This window comes from Anolis carolinensis, chromosome 1, assembly GCF_035594765.1.
Source record: "Anolis carolinensis isolate JA03-04 chromosome 1, rAnoCar3.1.pri, whole genome shotgun sequence".
NCBI classification, from domain to species: Eukaryota; Metazoa; Chordata; class Lepidosauria; order Squamata; family Dactyloidae; genus Anolis; species Anolis carolinensis.
The window spans coordinates 310,561,539-310,578,553 of record NC_085841.1 but is presented as its reverse complement, the minus strand read 5'-3'; the positions used below and the strand labels follow the sequence as shown (position 1 = coordinate 310,578,553).

Sequence of the window (17,015 nt, the reverse complement as noted above, 5' to 3'; positions counted from 1 at the left end):
GTCACCACAACATCTGTTATAGAACTCCAATATGCTGATGACAACGTAGTCTGTGCGCATTCAGAAGAAGACCTACAAGCCACTCTAAACACCTTCGCAGAAGCATACGAGAAGCTCGGCCTCTCACTGAACATCGAGAAAACCAAAGTGCTCTTCCAACAGGCACCAGCTAATCCCTCTGCAAAGCCAGGAATACAGCTTAACGGTGTAACATTAGAAAACGTTGACCATTTCCGCTACCTTGGCAGCCCCCTCTTCACAAAAGTCAACATCGACACTGAAATACAACACCGCCTGAGCTCTGCGAGTGCAGCATTTTTCCGTATGAAGCAGAGAGTGTTTGATGACTGGGACATCCGTAGAGATACCAAGGTCCTTGTTTATAAAGCCATTGTCCTCCCAACCCTGCTCTACGCCTGCGAAACGTGGACTGTCTACAGACGTCACACCAAACCCCTGGAGCGTTTCCATCAGCGTTGCCTCAGGAAAATCCTGCAAATCTCTTGGGAAGACAGGCGGACAAATGTCAGCGTGCAGGAAGAAGCAAAGACTACCAGCATTGAAGCGATTCTCCTACGCCATCAACTCCGCTGGACTGGCCACGTTGTCCGAATGCCCGATCACCGGCTCCCAAAGCAGCTCCTCTACTCCGAACTCAAGAATGGGAAACGGAATGTTGGCGGGCAGGAAAAGAGATTTAAAGATGGGCTCAAAGCCAACCTTAAAAACTGTGGCATAGACACTGAGAACTGGGAAGCCCTGGCCCTTGAGCGCTCTAATTGGAGGTCAGCTGTGACCAGCAGTGCTGCGGAGTTCGAGGAGGCACGAATGGAGGGCTTAAGGGAGAAACGTGCCAAGAGGAAGGAACGTCAAGCTAACCCCGACCGGGACCGCCTTCCACCTGGAAACCGATGTCCTCACTGCGGGAGAATATGCGGGTCAAGAATCGGTCTCTTCAGCCACCTAAGAACCCACCCCCAAGATGGAAGACAATCGTCCTCGAGCTACGAGGGATCGCCTAAGTAAGTAAGCAAGCATTATATGGCAATGTAATGGAGCTTAAGGTAAAGGTAAAGGTTTTCCCGTGACATGAAGTCTAGTCGTGTCCGATTCTGGGGGTTGGTGCTCATCTCCATTTCTAAGCCGAAGAGTCAGCATTGTCCGTAGATGCTCCAAGGTTATGTGGCTGGCATGACTTCATGGACCGCCATTACCATCCCGCAGGAGAGGTACCTATTGATCTACTCACATTTGCATGTTTTTGAACTGCTAGGTTGGCAGAAGCTGGAACTAATAGCGGGAGCTCATCCCACTCCCCAGATTCGAACCACCGACATTTTGGTCAGCAAGTTCAGCAGCTCAGCAATTTAATGTTATGTTCTGAAATGAGCTCCAGAAAAGGTCAGTCAATGTTAGAGAAAGGATATCTGGTTGTTTTATAAATTTGAGAGAACACAAAGAAATTAGCAATACAAGGAAATATACAATCACCTTGTAGTCCATAATTCCATGTTAATAACTAGTTCTTGCTACTAAGCCATTATCTCTTGTCATCATTATGACTCACAGATGTAGGTACAGCTCATGCTACTTACAACATCAGCACCTACTTTCAACAGTTTCCTTCTGCTTACTAAGATATCTGAGTAAGGTTACTTCTTGCACAGTTCTGCTCTCATACAACTTGGATGAATTCTCACCAACAAATCTGGCATGACAGCAGGGCCTGCTGTGTCTGTCTTGCTAAAATTGTGCACAATGGCCTTCCTGCAAGCTCTTCTCACATTACCGTGAACAACTCTATCCTGCTGCAGCAATCTGGCTCCTTTCTGTGCTTTCCATTACCATCTCCTATATTGTGCAAACATATCAAACTCATTACTGCTCTTTGACAAGTAGAAACATACCAGGGCGTGAATTCAGCACCACTCTTTGTATAATCATCAGCCCTGCAGCTGAAATCCTGCACGATAGGAAGTCAGTTTCCCTGTAAAGCAGAAGATTTTTAACATGAGAGAAGCTATAAGCTTTCTGATAGTTAGCATAATCATAAAATCACAGGAACTCGGCACAAGAAGTAAAAACAAGGGAAATTAAGACCTCAAAATTAGTTTCTAGTTCCTGCTGGATGATAAATTACCACTTACGTAAACTCATTTGATTTAATTGATCTCTTCTAATTGGCACTGAAAAATAGACCTGGAGTGCATCTACACTGTAAAATTAATGTAGTTTGACTCCACTTTAACTGCCTTGGGCAGACTAAAGAGTCTTGGAAGACATAGTTTGCTGAGGCACTGATGATTTTTGGAAGAGGCCTTGTAAAACTACAACTCTCAACATAGTATTGAGCTATGGTAGTTAAAGAGGTGTAAAACTGCATTAATTCTATAGTGTAGATGCATCCTTAGTTTAACTGTTGGACAATTACAAAATTCTCAGTGGCTTCAGGCTACATAAAACTACAAACAGCTGAACATCTTCCTATCCAGGCATTCTTTCTCAATTCAATTCAAAGTGTCTTTGAGTTTTAGATAGGAGGATCCAGCAGAGTTTTCTGAATTTTTCCCTCTAGCATTAATATTTGCAAATGCATTGCTGGGAAATAAAGCAGCAGGCACAGAAGGTAAAGAACAGATTGGAAAAGCACAGAGTGTAGAAGAAAGGGAGGTAAATAAAGTGCTAAAATATGTAAGAATTGTGTGAACCAAAGAGTCTTGTTAAAAATAACTCTAATAAGAACATTAGCTTACTGTCATTAACTGTTCAGGTGATGGATGTGAGCCAGGGCTCAACTGCCCTTCACTTTGAAAGCAATTACTTGGCATAAACCAGCCTTCGTCAAGCTGCCATCCTCCAGGTAACACGGACAACAACTCCTATCACCACTATTACCCTGTGAGCTCAAAGTACCAGGGTGTAGAAAGCTACAGCTTACACAAAGGTTTTCTGGTATAGGGGTTTGTTTTCTAATAGCAAAGTCAGCAGTAGGACTAGGTTGTTAAAAGATTTGCAAATAGAAGAGCTGCAATTCCAGATAGACTTAACTAGAGGAAACCTCATTAACAAAATTGACCCTAGGAAAATAAGTAGCATTGGTAGGTACTGCTAACAGCTGCTAGGTAATTATTGACTTGGGGGTTCTGGGAGCTACAGTCAAAGCAAATAATATTTCTAAGCATTAGAAGAGCTGCAAGGCCAAGAATAAGCCATGAGAGAAAAGACAAAGATCCACCCAGAGAAAAAGTGTTCTTACCGTACGTCAGGGGAACCACTGACCGCTGATGAAGAAACACAATCTACAACCAGAGAAGTCAGGCAAAGCAGAGCACTTCATGAACCAACCTGGACTCAGCATATTATTTGAGAATACAGAAATGCTGGACCACTCTAACAACCACCATATCGCACTACACAGAAGCCAATGAAATCCACAAGCATGTGGATAATTTCAACAGAAAGGAGGAAATCATGAAAATGAACAAAATCTGGCTACCAGTATTTTAAAAACTCTAAAATCAAGGCAGTAAATAAAAAACACTACTCAGAAAACACAGGAATTCCAGACATGAATCAATCAGGGCCAGCTAATGCCTCCCAACAAAGGATTCCCCCAGACAGGAAGTAGCCAGGCTTTCACACACTGCAACATTCACACTTGTCTTAAGCAAGCAAGAGTTCTTTCTTCTTCCCTGGACCTTCCACAGATATATAAAGCCAACTTGCCTAGTTTCCAACAGACCTCACAACCTCTGAGGGTGCCTGCCACAGATGTGGGCAAAAGGTTAGGAGAGAATGCTTCTGGAACACGGCCATATAGCCCGGAAAACTCTAGGATATAGGGCTGTGTGGAAGAACCCCCAGTGAATCTAGCCATGAAAGCCTTTGACAACACGATATTTCTAAGCTCTGACTATCCCTACAAACTCCTGTCTGTTTAATTACTTTGTTTAATTATTTGTTTAAGCAATTTATATCTCACCTTTCTTACAGCACAAGATTCAAGGAAGTATACAGCATTTTAAAAACACCATATATATAATTTAAAAATCCTTAGTACAAAAGATTAAAAGTAATTAAACTAAATCATAGTTTAGAAAACAAATTAAAAACATGTTTAAATCATAATTCAATAAAAACACAACACTAATGTTTTATCAGACTTGCTTCTATTATTTATTTATTTATTTATTTTGCCATTAGCACTCTGGTCTCCATCTCACTTCTTTTATCATCACTAGGATCTTCCTTAGCTTCATTTCATGGCAGGGGATGCTTGGAAGCAATCATATCTACTGCCTTGGCCATTTCCCTTTTCTAGAGATCATCTCATGGCTTTGACAGGATCACCTACCAAAGCAACAGGGTGATCAGCTTAAGCCGTTGAGGGGGGAAAGAAAGGGGCCTGAGGCTGTTAGGAATGGTGGGAGTTGGAGTCCAAAACACCTGGAGGGCTCAAGTTTGCCCAGACCTGGTGTAGATGTATTCTATATGAGCAAAAAAAAAAAACATTAGCCTCTGTGCTGCACATTGAAAACTAACAAGTTTTGCTTTCAGCAATGTGCAGTCTACCACATCACATGCAATTGTGTAACTGAGTCTACTTTTTTTAGAAAGAGACTTGAAACTTGAGCAGAGGTGACTGGAAAGTTGATCCATGGTACATTAGTACTACAAAGTGTCATGAAGCATTTGACCACGCAACCTTTGAAAGCAATACATTGTTACATAAGGATTAGGCAACACTCACCTTTGGATTATGCAAACTCTATTTTTGCACAGATATGATACTAAAATTAGAGCGATGTAGCCTGGACATAGCGTTACATTCATGTGCATGACAGCTCTAATAGTTTTCACTGTTTTTCTTTTCAAAATAAGTGTAACACATTTAAATAAGCTGGGGTTTAGCAGCCAATTCAATATATTAGAGCTGCACGGAGTACATACACTTCAACATGAAGGAGTTATCTTGATTCTGAAAATAACATGACAGGATGCCCTGAACATCTGAGTTTTCACTCTGTGAGCAATAACAGCAAGTATTACACCAGTTAAAGAGAATGTGATATGTTTGATGTGGTTTTAACATGGCATATTAATTTACAATGTCCAATCACTTTCAAATAAATGTACACTAGTTTCAGAGTGAGAGCAAAACAAGATGATTAATCACATCTCTAAAAACATTATGATGCAAAATGGGGCTAAGATGCGATACAGATGGATTAGCATTTGGATCTCCTAAGTTCCAGTTCAACAATATATTATTATTATGATTATTTTATTTGTATCCCATCTTTCTAACTACTATATTAATCTGGCTGCATCTGAGAGTCTCAACAGGGCTTGAGTTGCAGACCAAGGAAAACTGGCAAATCATCAGAGTCTACTTGAAGGCTTGTAACACTGAAGCCCGATGGACACCAAATGTTGTCGTCGTTCTGTACCGTCCTTTCCATTTATGATAAACTTAAGACAGTGGTTCCTAACCTGGGGTCCCCAGATGTTTTTGGCCTTCAACTCCCAGAAATCCTACAGCTGGTAAACTGGCTGGGATTTCTGGGAGTTGTAGCCCAAAAACATCTAGAAACACCAGGTTGAGAACCACTCCTTAGATAAAGTTTTGTTTTGAGCCAAGGCCCCATCTACACTGATTGTTCAATGCAGTTTCAAACTGGTATTAAAGTGGTTTTACTGCACAGATGATTACACTGAAAATCCTGGAACTGAACAGTGATGGGTTCAAATTACAGGAAAGGAGATTACACCTGAGCATTAGGAAGAACTTCCTGACTATACAAGCTGTTCAACTGCGGAAATCTCTACTTCAGAGTGTGGTGGAAGCTCCTTCCTTGGAAACTTTTAAACACAGTCTGGATGTCCATCTGCCAGGGATATTTTGTGCTTTTCCTGCATGGCAAGGGGTTGGACTGCATAGCCACAGAGCACTGATACACATTAAAGACTTTCTTTTGTGGACTTTTGAGGAAGTTTGTTGTCTAGCCACCACAGTTTGAAGCTAGCTTCAAACTGCAGAGGGGTGGTGCAATCCAAAATTGACTAGAGGGTGAAAATTCCCATCAGACTAGGCTGAAATTCCATAAAGTCACCAGATCCTGATCTTGCTAAGCAGGGTCGGGCTTGGTTAATACTTGGATGGGAGAGTGCCAACAAACACTAGATGCTATAATTCAGGCAAAGGCCTCTTGTGTATTCCTTGCCTAAGAAAATCCAATGAAATCAATGGGTTCATAAAAAACTGACAGGTGCTCCAAAGGTACATAAATACAAGAAATGTACTGGTAACCAATAAAAGTGGCACCTCTTCTACAATCCGGTCATATAATGTATGTGATTTGAAATACATATAATCTAAGTGCACATGCTAATATCTGACAGTCACATTTTATGACACTTAAAGTTTTCAAAGATACAGAAGGAAAAAACTTTCAGGTGTCACACTTGCTATTTGGCCATTATGGAAGGTACAGCCTGGGAAAGGGTCAATATTAAATGACCCAGTCCTTTTGCTTTATGGAGCAAGGAAGCCTTTTTACACCGTGCTGATTGGAGGATTCTGGGAGTTGTAGTCCAAAATATTTCCCCTCCTCATTGCTGCCTGTGACCCCACTCCCACTTCTAAGGGGGAAGCAGCAAGATGAGCTAAGCCCCTGGTGGCTGGTGCAATGGGTTAAACCCTTGTGCCAGCAGGGCTGCTGACTTGAAGGTTGGGTTGCTGACCTGAAGGTTGCCAGTTCAAATCCAACCTGGGGAGAGCACGGATGAGTTCCCTCTATCAGCTCCAGCTCCGTGCGGGAACATGAAAGAAGATTCCCACAAGGATGGTAAAAACATCTAAACATCCGGGCATCCCCTGGCAACATCCTTGCAGACAGCCAATTCTCTCACACCAGAAGTGACTTGCTCAAGTCGCTACTGACACAAAAAAAAAAGCTAGACTTTGTTTAATTTCATCTACGCCCTGGCTTCTGAGCTCCTTATATACAGCTGTATAAAATTTATATTATCTGCTTTGAATTGGATTATATGGCAGTGTAGATTCAGATAATCCAGTTCAAAGCTGATAATGTTGATTATCTGCCTTGATATTCTGGATTATATGGTAGTGTAGAAGGGCTCCTGGTTTCATATGTCCTTGGACTGTTGATTTTATCAATGTAGCCAGCAGAAGACAGCAATGAGACCTGATGGGAGCAGCACTCCTATAGATAGCTTGTAGGTTTAATGGTTGCATGCAAGAAGGTTATGGGGGATCTACATTGCAAAATTAATGCAGTTTACACTACTCTGACTGCCATGACTCAATCCTATGGAATTCTGGTTGATGTAGTTTGGTGAGGCAACAGCACTATTTTGCAGAGCAGACTAAAACACCTAATGTAATTACAACAAGAGTTATTCTGGAGTCAATAGGATATGACTTGTTTTCAACAAGATTCTTGGGGTTGATCTACACCAGGAATGGGCAAACTTCGGCCCTCCAGGTGTTTTGGACTTCAACTCCTGTTGGAAATGACAACCTTCAAGTCTTCTTTAGTAATGTTTATCTATGACCCTGTTGTCAGCTGTTTCCTGAAGTCCAAAACACTTGGAGGGCCGAAGTTTGCCCATGCCTGATCTAAACTTATAATGCAATTGACGCCATTTAGGCTTCTTGCCAAGGAAATTTGGTACGTCGCCAAACTATAACTCCCATTGCTGCATCCACCGTGCCAAGAAAAAAGTTTTAATTGCTGACTTTCCACCCATCACTCACTTCAATGCATTCCTTGCCACTCGCAGCTGTTGTTAAAGAGGCAGGAGCCCTACTTCTGGGGGAGGAGAGGTGGGGTTAGCAGTTTGGGGTTGCAAAGTTTCAACTTTGCAAGGTTTAGACGCACAATTACCTCGATAGTACTTACTGCGACGTGTCTTTGGCCGTAAAAGAGTCCTGGAGAAGGAACCTTTCTCAGGAGGACCCCACAATACAATATGCTCTTCCTCCTGCCTCTTAAAAGGGTAATGCAAGCATCCACTTAAAAGGGTAACGGAGGGAATGTCTCCTGGGAATTGAAAGCTGCTGCGTTTCAAAAAGCTTCCTCTCAAGTAAAAGGGCGTGGATTGCATTGCTTGCATTGCTTTGGGTTTGACATTCTGACATTTTGCTCTGGAAGTCCTGTCTCCTCCTCCCCCTCTTTAACCTCAGAAGCGTGAACAGAAGGATTTACCAATGCATGGAGTGCCTTCTATGTATTTGGTCTTCCTATCCATGGATTCTGCATCCACGGATTCCACCATCCGCAGTTTGATTTTAAAAATCCAAAAGAACAAACCTTGACTTTGCCATTTGGTATAATAAGGGATACTTTATTATCCTGTTGGATTAACCAACACATTTATTTTGGTGCCTCAAATGTTGGTCCTGTTTCTGGGTATATTTGACCTGCTGATTCCAAAAATGGCACCAATTTCCTCCTATTGGCCCTAGTAAAGTTTGGGAGATACAGAATATATGCCATCTAGCAGTCACCATCCACTCGCTCATAGAAAACTATGATAACCATATCTAAGAAACGACAGGTGATGAGGTCTGTCCAATGCTTTTTTCTGAATCAGCACCCAAATAACGCCAGGAACAGGCCTACAAACCAAAATATCAAGATTTTTCGTTGTTATTCGGTTGTATTATTTATAACAGGACTTGAACATCTACATACGTTGGTCTCTGTGCGAGACCTGGAAGCAAACCCTTGCAGATACCAAGGGTCCACTGGATGTGCCTTCAAGGAGATCCCATAAATCTTACAGGGTTTTCTTAAAACTGCACATGACAAACATTGCCAAATCTGGATTTGCTTGTTATCTTGTAGTATTGTCATCAAACAGTGCAAAGATAGCAGCTGCGGCAAAAATGCACGCACCAAGACAAAGTGATTAATGTATTGATGAAGGTTTTCATGGCTGGAATCACTGGATTGGTGTGAGTTTTCTGGGCTGTATGGCCATGTTCCAGAAGCATTCTCTCCTGATGTTTTGCCCATATCTATGACGGGCATCCTCAGAGGCTGTGGGGTCTGTTGGAAACTAGCCAAGTGGGGTTTATATGTAGAAAGTCCAGGTTGGGAGAAAAGAACTCTTGTCTGTTTTAGAAGCCATTGAAATACACAAGCGTGTGGACAATTTCAACAGAAAGGAGGAAACCATGAAAATTAACATCTGGCTACCAGTATTTTAAAAAAACCCTAACATGAGGACAGTAAATAAAGAACAACACTCAAAACAGGGGAATTCCAGACAGTAAACAATCAGGGTCAGCTAACATCGTCCAACAAAGGATTCCCTCAGGCAAGAAGCAGCCAGGCTTTGAATCTGCAAGGCCATTAAATGCTAATCAAAGTGGCCAATTGCAACATTCACACTTGCCTCAAACAGACAAGAGTTTTTTCTCCCAACCTGGACTTTCCACAGATATATAAACCCCACTTGCCTAGTTTCCAACAGACCTCACAACCTCTGAGGATGCCTGCCATAGATGTGGGTGAAATGTCAGGAGAGAATGCTTCTGGAACATGGTCATACAGCTTGGAAAACCCACAGCAACCCACAAAGTGATCAGTTCATTTGAATCCATGAGGCAGTTCTTAATTGCAGGCTTGTATTTGTAGTATATATTGTTTTATGAGAGGTTCCTTCAATGGTTAATGTTTAGAGAGAAAGACACTATGAGAAGTCAAGAGGTTAACATAGATAAGTGTGTGATCAGATAGTGTGTGTGTGTGTTCCTTCAAATTGCCTATTGACTTTAAGTGACCTCATTCATTTCACAGGGTTTTCTTAAGGGCAGATTTCTACACTGTGGAATTAATTCAGATTGACACCACTTTAACTGTCATGGCTCACTGCTATGGAATCTTGGATTTTATAGTTTTGTGAGGTGCCAGCACTCTTTGGCAGAGAAGGCTAATGATCTTGGAAAAACTAACATTCTCACAATTGTTGGAGATAGCAACCTTCTCAAGCCTCCTCTATCCAATGTTTTGTCTGTTTATAATGTGTCATTTCTTCCCTGAATTGTATGTTTTCTCTGGCTTACAGTTTTCTTAGGCAGTGGGAGGGGCTGCAGACCATGTGACTGGCTCAGTAACTGTTTAGAATGCAGTTTAAAAGGATGACAGTTGAGGAATGACAGTTGAGGCTTGAGTCTGTTGGAGGACAGAAGCCAGTGTCAGAAGTTAGAACTCAGTTGAGGTTTGAGTTTCTTGGAGGTAAAAAAAAGGTAAAGGTTTCCCCTGACGTTAAGTCCGACTCTGGGGGTTGGTGCTCATCTCCATTTCTAAGCCGAAGAGCCGGCGTTGTCTGTAGACACCTCTAAGGTCATGTGGCCGGCATGACTGCATGGAGCGCCATTACCTTCCCGCCTTAGTGGTACCTATTGATCTACTCACATTTGCATGTTTTCGAACTGCTAGGTTGGCAGGAGCTGGGGCTAACAGCGGGCGCTCATTCCACTCCTGGGATTTGAACCTGGGACCTTTTGGTCCGCAGGTTCAGCAGCTCAGCGCTTTAACACACTGTGCCACCAGGGGCCCCATAGTAGATAGTTGGAAGTAGACTATTATAAAAAAGAGCTATACAGAGCAAGATAGTTTTCAAGAGACTATTAAAAACTATAAGTTAAAGATACAAACTGAAATGTTTTAAAGCTTAACCTGAGAATCTGTATATTTAAATACATGAAGTTGTGAGTAAAACAAATGTTATTTTAAAGAAATCTATTTGAATCTTTGCTGAGAGCATCAAATAGAAACAAAATATTTACGTGCCCTGTGATTGTCGACTACCCAATAAACTAAAGGAACACTCCTGAAACTCTGCTACCCAATACATTATGATCCTAACAGGTCATAATCCAATACAGTGGTCCAATAAAAATTCCATAGCATTGAGCTATGGCAGTTAAAGTGAAGTCAAACTGCATTAATTTTCCAGTGCATATTTGTTGTCAGTCTCCCATCCATATACCAACCAAGGCTCACTCAGCTTGGCTTACAAGATCAGACAGGATCTGATGCCTTTGGGATTTTTAGGCATCTTTTCAACTGCATTAGTCAGCCATTGATGCCCTATGCATCAGAATTTCTAAGACTAAAGCATCTTGGATGTGGGGGCGTCAAAATTAAGACACTGCCCCTCCCAAATATGAATTCCACCCTCATTATGATAATTTATCCTTCAATCTCCACATTCTTAGCATTTGAGTAATTTAAGATTCAAGTTGTGCATTTAGAAACACCGTTTAGGCATCCACAACAGAAGAGGCTGGTAAAGTTGCCAAGGAAGTGTAAATACAGCAAATGTTCTAAATGTGAAAGATTTACAGTGTCTCGCTTCCAACAATGCTAGATACTTGGGGATGGAAGAGAAATTTAACTGAGGGCCGAATTATTACAGTATTTGGAAGCAATGCCCACATTTTCTCCCTTTGTAGCCACACTCCTTTGCTCTTTAAGCCATTTCGTTTATCTGAGGCTTAGTGAATGTGACGTGCCGAAGGCCACCAGTGGGTTGCCGTGCCAAAGCATGGATTTGAACCCTGTTCTCCCACCTCATTGCCTGGTGCTCAGATCAGCCTAACACTCTGGTTCTCTGTTTTTATTAATCCATTTGTTAAATGATCATAGTCAAAATATGTGTCTTAAAATAGTTCACATACTCAGTCAATGTATCACCACTAATATCTGACTTGTCCTTATCCACTCTTCCATTAATCAAAGTCGAAGACACTTCATTCCATTCTATCTGGGGCACATTGTTGCCATCACTGACCCAAGAAACATTTCACAATTGTTTTGGCTCAGCATGTTTTAGGGCTCCCATACAATAGAGGTGTACATATGAAGTATAGATCCCATCAAGATATGTTTTTCAAATGGGATGGGTGCCATCATTAGGCCAAATGGACAGCTGCCCTGGGAACAGACCTCAGATGGGTGCAGTGCTGACCTTTCAGCAGCACAGTTTCATACAGATCAGTTCTTTTACACTTGTAAACAATTAAATTTACAATTTTAGTTTTTTAAAAGGTAAGTACCACAACAATGCTGTAATTTATCTATCTGTCTATACACAGGGGCCAGCCTGTGGCGCAGGCTGGTGAGCAGCCTGCTGCAATAAATCACTCTGACCATGAGGTCATGAGTTTGAGGCCAGCCCGTGGTGGGGTGAGCACCTGTCAATTAAAAAATAAAAAATAGCCCCTGCTCGTTGCTGACCTAGCAACCCGAAAGATAGTTGCATCTATCAAGTAGGAAATAACATACCACTTATAAAGTGGGGAGGCAAATTTAACTAATTTACAATGTTGGAATGAGGAAGTGCCGTCACAGTGGATGATGAAGCAGCTGCTCCCCCCTGTGGCCAGAATCAAACATTCCCTCAGGAGGTTAAATTGCCTCTGCGTCTGTCTCTGTCTCGGTTCTATATGTATATGGGCATTGAATGTTTGCCCTATATGTATATTGTGATCTGCCCTGAGTCCCCTTCGGGGTGAGAAGGGCGGAATATAAATACTGTAAATAAAATAATAATAAATCTATCTTCTATACACATAATAAAAGTGAAAAATGTGTATATGTTTATGTGGCGGAGGTATCCACCTCCACAAACAGGCTATAGTTTGGTGGCTATAGCCACCAAAAGCTCTCCCACCAAGGACATTGCAGGTTACAGCAAGCCACATCCCAGGGTTACTTTCTCTCTCCATTGGTGTGAATTTGCATAATTTGCATGACCCCACCTCTCCTTTAACCCTTTCCTATCCTTTCCTATGGCACACAGCAAACAAAGGAATTGATTAGCAACTGAAGAGATGGGAGGGGGTTGGGGGACTGTCTCAACAGGATAGAACTTGTAGTTCACCCTGCATCAAAACACAGTACTGTGACCCCCACCGACATCGAGCCTGGACCACATTTGGTACACAGAAGCCCCATGGCCAGGTTTGGGGGGAACTGACCTTGATTTATAGGAGTTGTAGTTCATCTACATCTAGAGCAGTGGTTCTCAACCTGTGTGTCCCCAGATGTTTTGGCCTTCAACTCCCAGAAATCCTAACAGCTGGTAAACTGGTAGGGATTTCTGGAAGTTGTAGGCCAAAATACCTGGGGACCCAGAGGTTGAGAACCACTGATCTTTTTTATATATATATATATATATATATATATATATATATATATATATATATATATATATGCATGCTGCTTTGAGTCTCCTTTGTGGAGAAAAAAAGTTGGGTTGAAATAATAATAATAATAATAATAATAATAATAATAATAATAATATGCATTAAAGTCATCTGTTGACTTAGAGCCACCCATGAATTTCATAGGATTTTCTCACCCCATTAATACTCTTAAGTGATTTTGCCAAATTTAATGAGTGTAATATATTTTAGGTTTTAAAATTGTACATTTTTATTTTTTTAACTTAGTTAGCCATTTTGAGTCTCCTTTAAGAGATAAATAAATAAATATCCCATAGCACCTAATATTCTTGATGGTGTCCCACCTAAGTGCTAACCAGGCTGACCCTGCTTAGCTTCTACAGGATCTGGTGCCTTTAGGATATTGGATTCTCAGCATTACCTATGCCTGTCTCAAACAGGTGTTAACAGCTAAAGTGTTATAAAACTGCATTGTGCTTTCATTCTCAATGCTGCAGAAAGGTACAATTTCCTCATTTAGCTATAAGGTTACATGATGTAACACTATAGCATAATAAGCCATTTTTCCTTGTGTATGCTTGGTTACTTCTACAACAGAATAATCTGTGTTTTTAAAGTAACCCTCTCAAAACTGATCCTGTTTATTTGGAAAATGAAATATATTATCCGTGGGAGGGGTACTTGTAGAATGAACATCATTACTGTTCATATGGCAGAATCATAGCCTGGCAAATACACAAACCCTGCAAATCATAGCAACAGAATGGAGAGCATGGCAACAACAGCTGTTGCAGCATTGAGAAAAGGGGGGGGGGAACTAAAATATGAGTTTAGAGGGGAGGAATTGGAAAGAATTGAAAGGAAGGGAGCCCCACAAACATCCATGCTATGAAATACTTTGTGGTAAGTAACAGAGTACTCAATTTGTCACTTAATGATACAAATATAAATGTTACAGTAGGGATAACAGTATTGTGGTTATGGGCGTATTGTCACAGTAGAATTCATGCAGTTCGCTACCACTTTAACTGTCATGTATGCTATGCAATGCTGGAATTTGGAGTTTGGCAAAGGAGAAGGCTTGTAAAACTGCAATTCCCATTATGCCATAACATTAAGCCATGGCCATGAAAAGGGTCTGGAACTGCATTACTTCTGCAGTGTAGATGCACCCTATGTTCTCTACAGTTCTTCAGACAGATGAAGGTTCTGATTCCACATTACTACTAATATTTATAATGTTCTCTCTCACTTCTGGTCAGACATTTTTAAGATTTGTACTCTGCTGTTAACCAATGTGTCGCATTGCTTTAGACTTAATTCCTTGTCGTTAATTGCATTCCTGTTCCAGGTGCCAATGCACATTTAATCTTGCAATAATGTGTGAGTTGCAGTTGCTGCGCATGTGCTCTCATTTATTTTTGATGCCTAACTCACATGTGTGCTAAATAAACATCATAACAATACAGTAGAGTCTCACTTATCCAACATTCACTTATCCAACGTTCTGGATTATCCAACGCATTTTTGTAGTCAATGTTTTCAATACATCGTGATATTTTGGTGCTAAATTCGTAAATACAGTAATTACTACATAGCATTACTGTGTATTGAACTACTTTTTCTGTCAAATTTGTTGTATAACATGATGTTTTGGAGCTTAATTTGTAAAATCATAACCTAATTTGATGTTTAACAGGCTTCTCCTTAATTTCTCCTTATTATCTAACATATTCTCTTATCCAACGTTCTACCGGCCCGTTTATGTTGGATAAGTGAGACTCTACTGTATTAATGTTGAGTGCAGGAAAACAAATACAGGAAGAGGGAAGTCGGGAATCACAGTAATAGACATGGCAAAGACGAATAAATTGAAATTGAGTCCCAAAAGTTTTGTGTTCAAACCGCAGTTGCTCGGATTACATGCCTGAATCCTGCTCTATGATAGGAGGATACCCCATATATATATATATATATATATATATTACATTTCCCCCTGCTGAACTTGCAGACCGAAAGGTCACAGGTTTAAATCCAGGGAGCGGAGTGAGCGCCCACTGTTAGCTCCAGCTTCTGCCAACCTCACAGTTTGAAAACATGCAAATGTGAGTAGATCAATAGGTAGATCAAAAGGGGTTGGTGATAAAAATAGCAAAAGGGGATAAAACAAAATCCAGAAAAAAAGAGAAATTTAGAAAATAAGAAATAAAATAATAATAATAATAACAACAACAATAATAATAATAATAATAATATACACATGGAGCCCCCGGTGGCATAGCATGTTAAAGTGCTGAGCTTCTGAACTTGTGGACCAAAAGGTGGCAGGTTCGAATCCAGGGAGCGGAGTGAGCACCCACTGTTAGCTCCAGCTTCTGCCAACCTAGCAGTTCGAAAACATGCAAATGTGAGTAGATCAATAGGTACCGCTCTGGTGGGAAGGTAATGGCGCTCCATGCAGTCATGCTGGCCACGTGACCTAGGAAGTGTCTATGGACAATGCTGGCTCTTTGGCTTAGAAATTGAGATGAGCACCAACCCCCAGAGTCAGACATGACTGGATTTAATGTCAGGGGAAAGCCTTTACCTTACCTTTAATATATATACAGTAGAGTCTCACTTATCCAACATAAATGGGCTGGCAGAACATTGGATAAGCAAATATGTTGGATAATAAGGAGGGATTAAGGAAAAGCTTAATAAACATCAAATTAGGTTATGATTTTACAAATTAAGCTCCAAAACATCATGTTATACAACAAATTTGACAGAAAAAGTAGTTCAATACACAGTAATGCTATGTAGTAATTACTGTATTTACGAATTTAGCACCAAAATATCACAATGTATTGAAAACATTGACTACAAAAATGCGTTGGATAATCCAGAACGTTGGATAAGCGAGTGTTGGATAAGTGAGACTCTACTGTACATACACATACTACTAAAGATGTACATGTTGACTTCCATCTACTGTATGGTATTAAGTGTGAAAGAAACTTTCACAAAATCCTGATAAGTTTTGTATTATTTCTTCAAGCGTCCCTTTTCTTTTTCCCTAATACATGGGGGCAGGTATTTTCCTCCTATTCTTAATTTCTCCCTCAGATTAGTATTTGTATTTTTTTCATTTTTAAAATAATTTTTGAACAGTTGCCAGTCCGTTTGTTTTCTTGGTTTTCCCTAGTTAGTTGATATCAAGTAGGTAAGCTTGTACATATTCATAATGTCCATAATCTTCACAATCCACTGGTCCATATCCGGTACATCTTTGTCTCGCCACTGTTTAGCATAAGTTATCCTTGCCACTGTTAACCATGTAATTGAATAATATTTCCTTATTTTTTTTCTTTTTCTATATCTAACAACCCCAACAAAAAAAAATTAGGTTCCATTTTGATCTTTATTTGTAAAACATTTGGATTCTCTGTTGGATTTCCTTCCAGGCAACAGATCTGACAGCTCTTGGAAGCTAAGCAAGGTCAGCCTTGGCTAGTAGGTGGATGGGATACCACCAATCAATACCAGGACTATATTTAAAGGAAGGAAATGTCAAAACCAGCTTTGAGCATTTCTTGCCTAAGAAAACCCTATGAAATGAATAACTCAACAGATGATTTACAGATGCATTCATATAGGTAGCCTCTGTGTCAGTGCTTATTGCTAGCGTATGCTAATTAGCCTTCTGTGACATCTTTTAGACAATCTCACGTTCTATCAGTTCAATGCTCTGCCTAAAGCAATGCATTGTACATTAAGCCAGTATATTGCAGATGTAGTTGGTCTGCAA

At 40.7% G+C, this 17,015-nt stretch overlaps 2 protein-coding genes across 8 annotated transcripts in view; one reads left to right on the top strand and one right to left on the bottom strand.

Moving 5' to 3' along the window:
* ptgr2 (prostaglandin reductase 2) overlaps positions 1-8,077 on the bottom strand; it is a 39,032-nt gene extending 30,955 nt beyond the window's left edge. Inside the window, exons 1-2 of one of the 7 annotated variants that reach the window (XR_010002042.1) lie at positions 7,926-8,076; positions 1,908-1,987 (exon numbers count right to left, since the gene is read on the bottom strand). Coding sequence is in view for 3 of the 7 variants with exons in the window: in XM_062968124.1 (XP_062824194.1) it covers positions 1,908-1,944 (37 nt within the window). In the remaining 4 variants the exon portion in view is untranslated. Of the gene's footprint in view, positions 1-1,907; positions 1,988-7,910 lie in introns of those variants that run through there. The other 6 variants (XM_062968124.1, XM_003214535.4, XM_008104048.3 and 3 more) reach the window with 6 other exon arrangements.
* Positions 8,078-14,109: 6,032 nt separating this feature from the next.
* Positions 14,110-17,015, top strand: part of mideas (mitotic deacetylase associated SANT domain protein) — a 110,462-nt gene continuing 107,556 nt past the window's right edge. The window contains exon 1 of the mRNA XM_062968109.1: positions 14,110-14,128. The gene's annotated coding sequence lies outside the window, so the exon portion shown is untranslated. The remainder of the gene's footprint in view (positions 14,129-17,015) is intronic.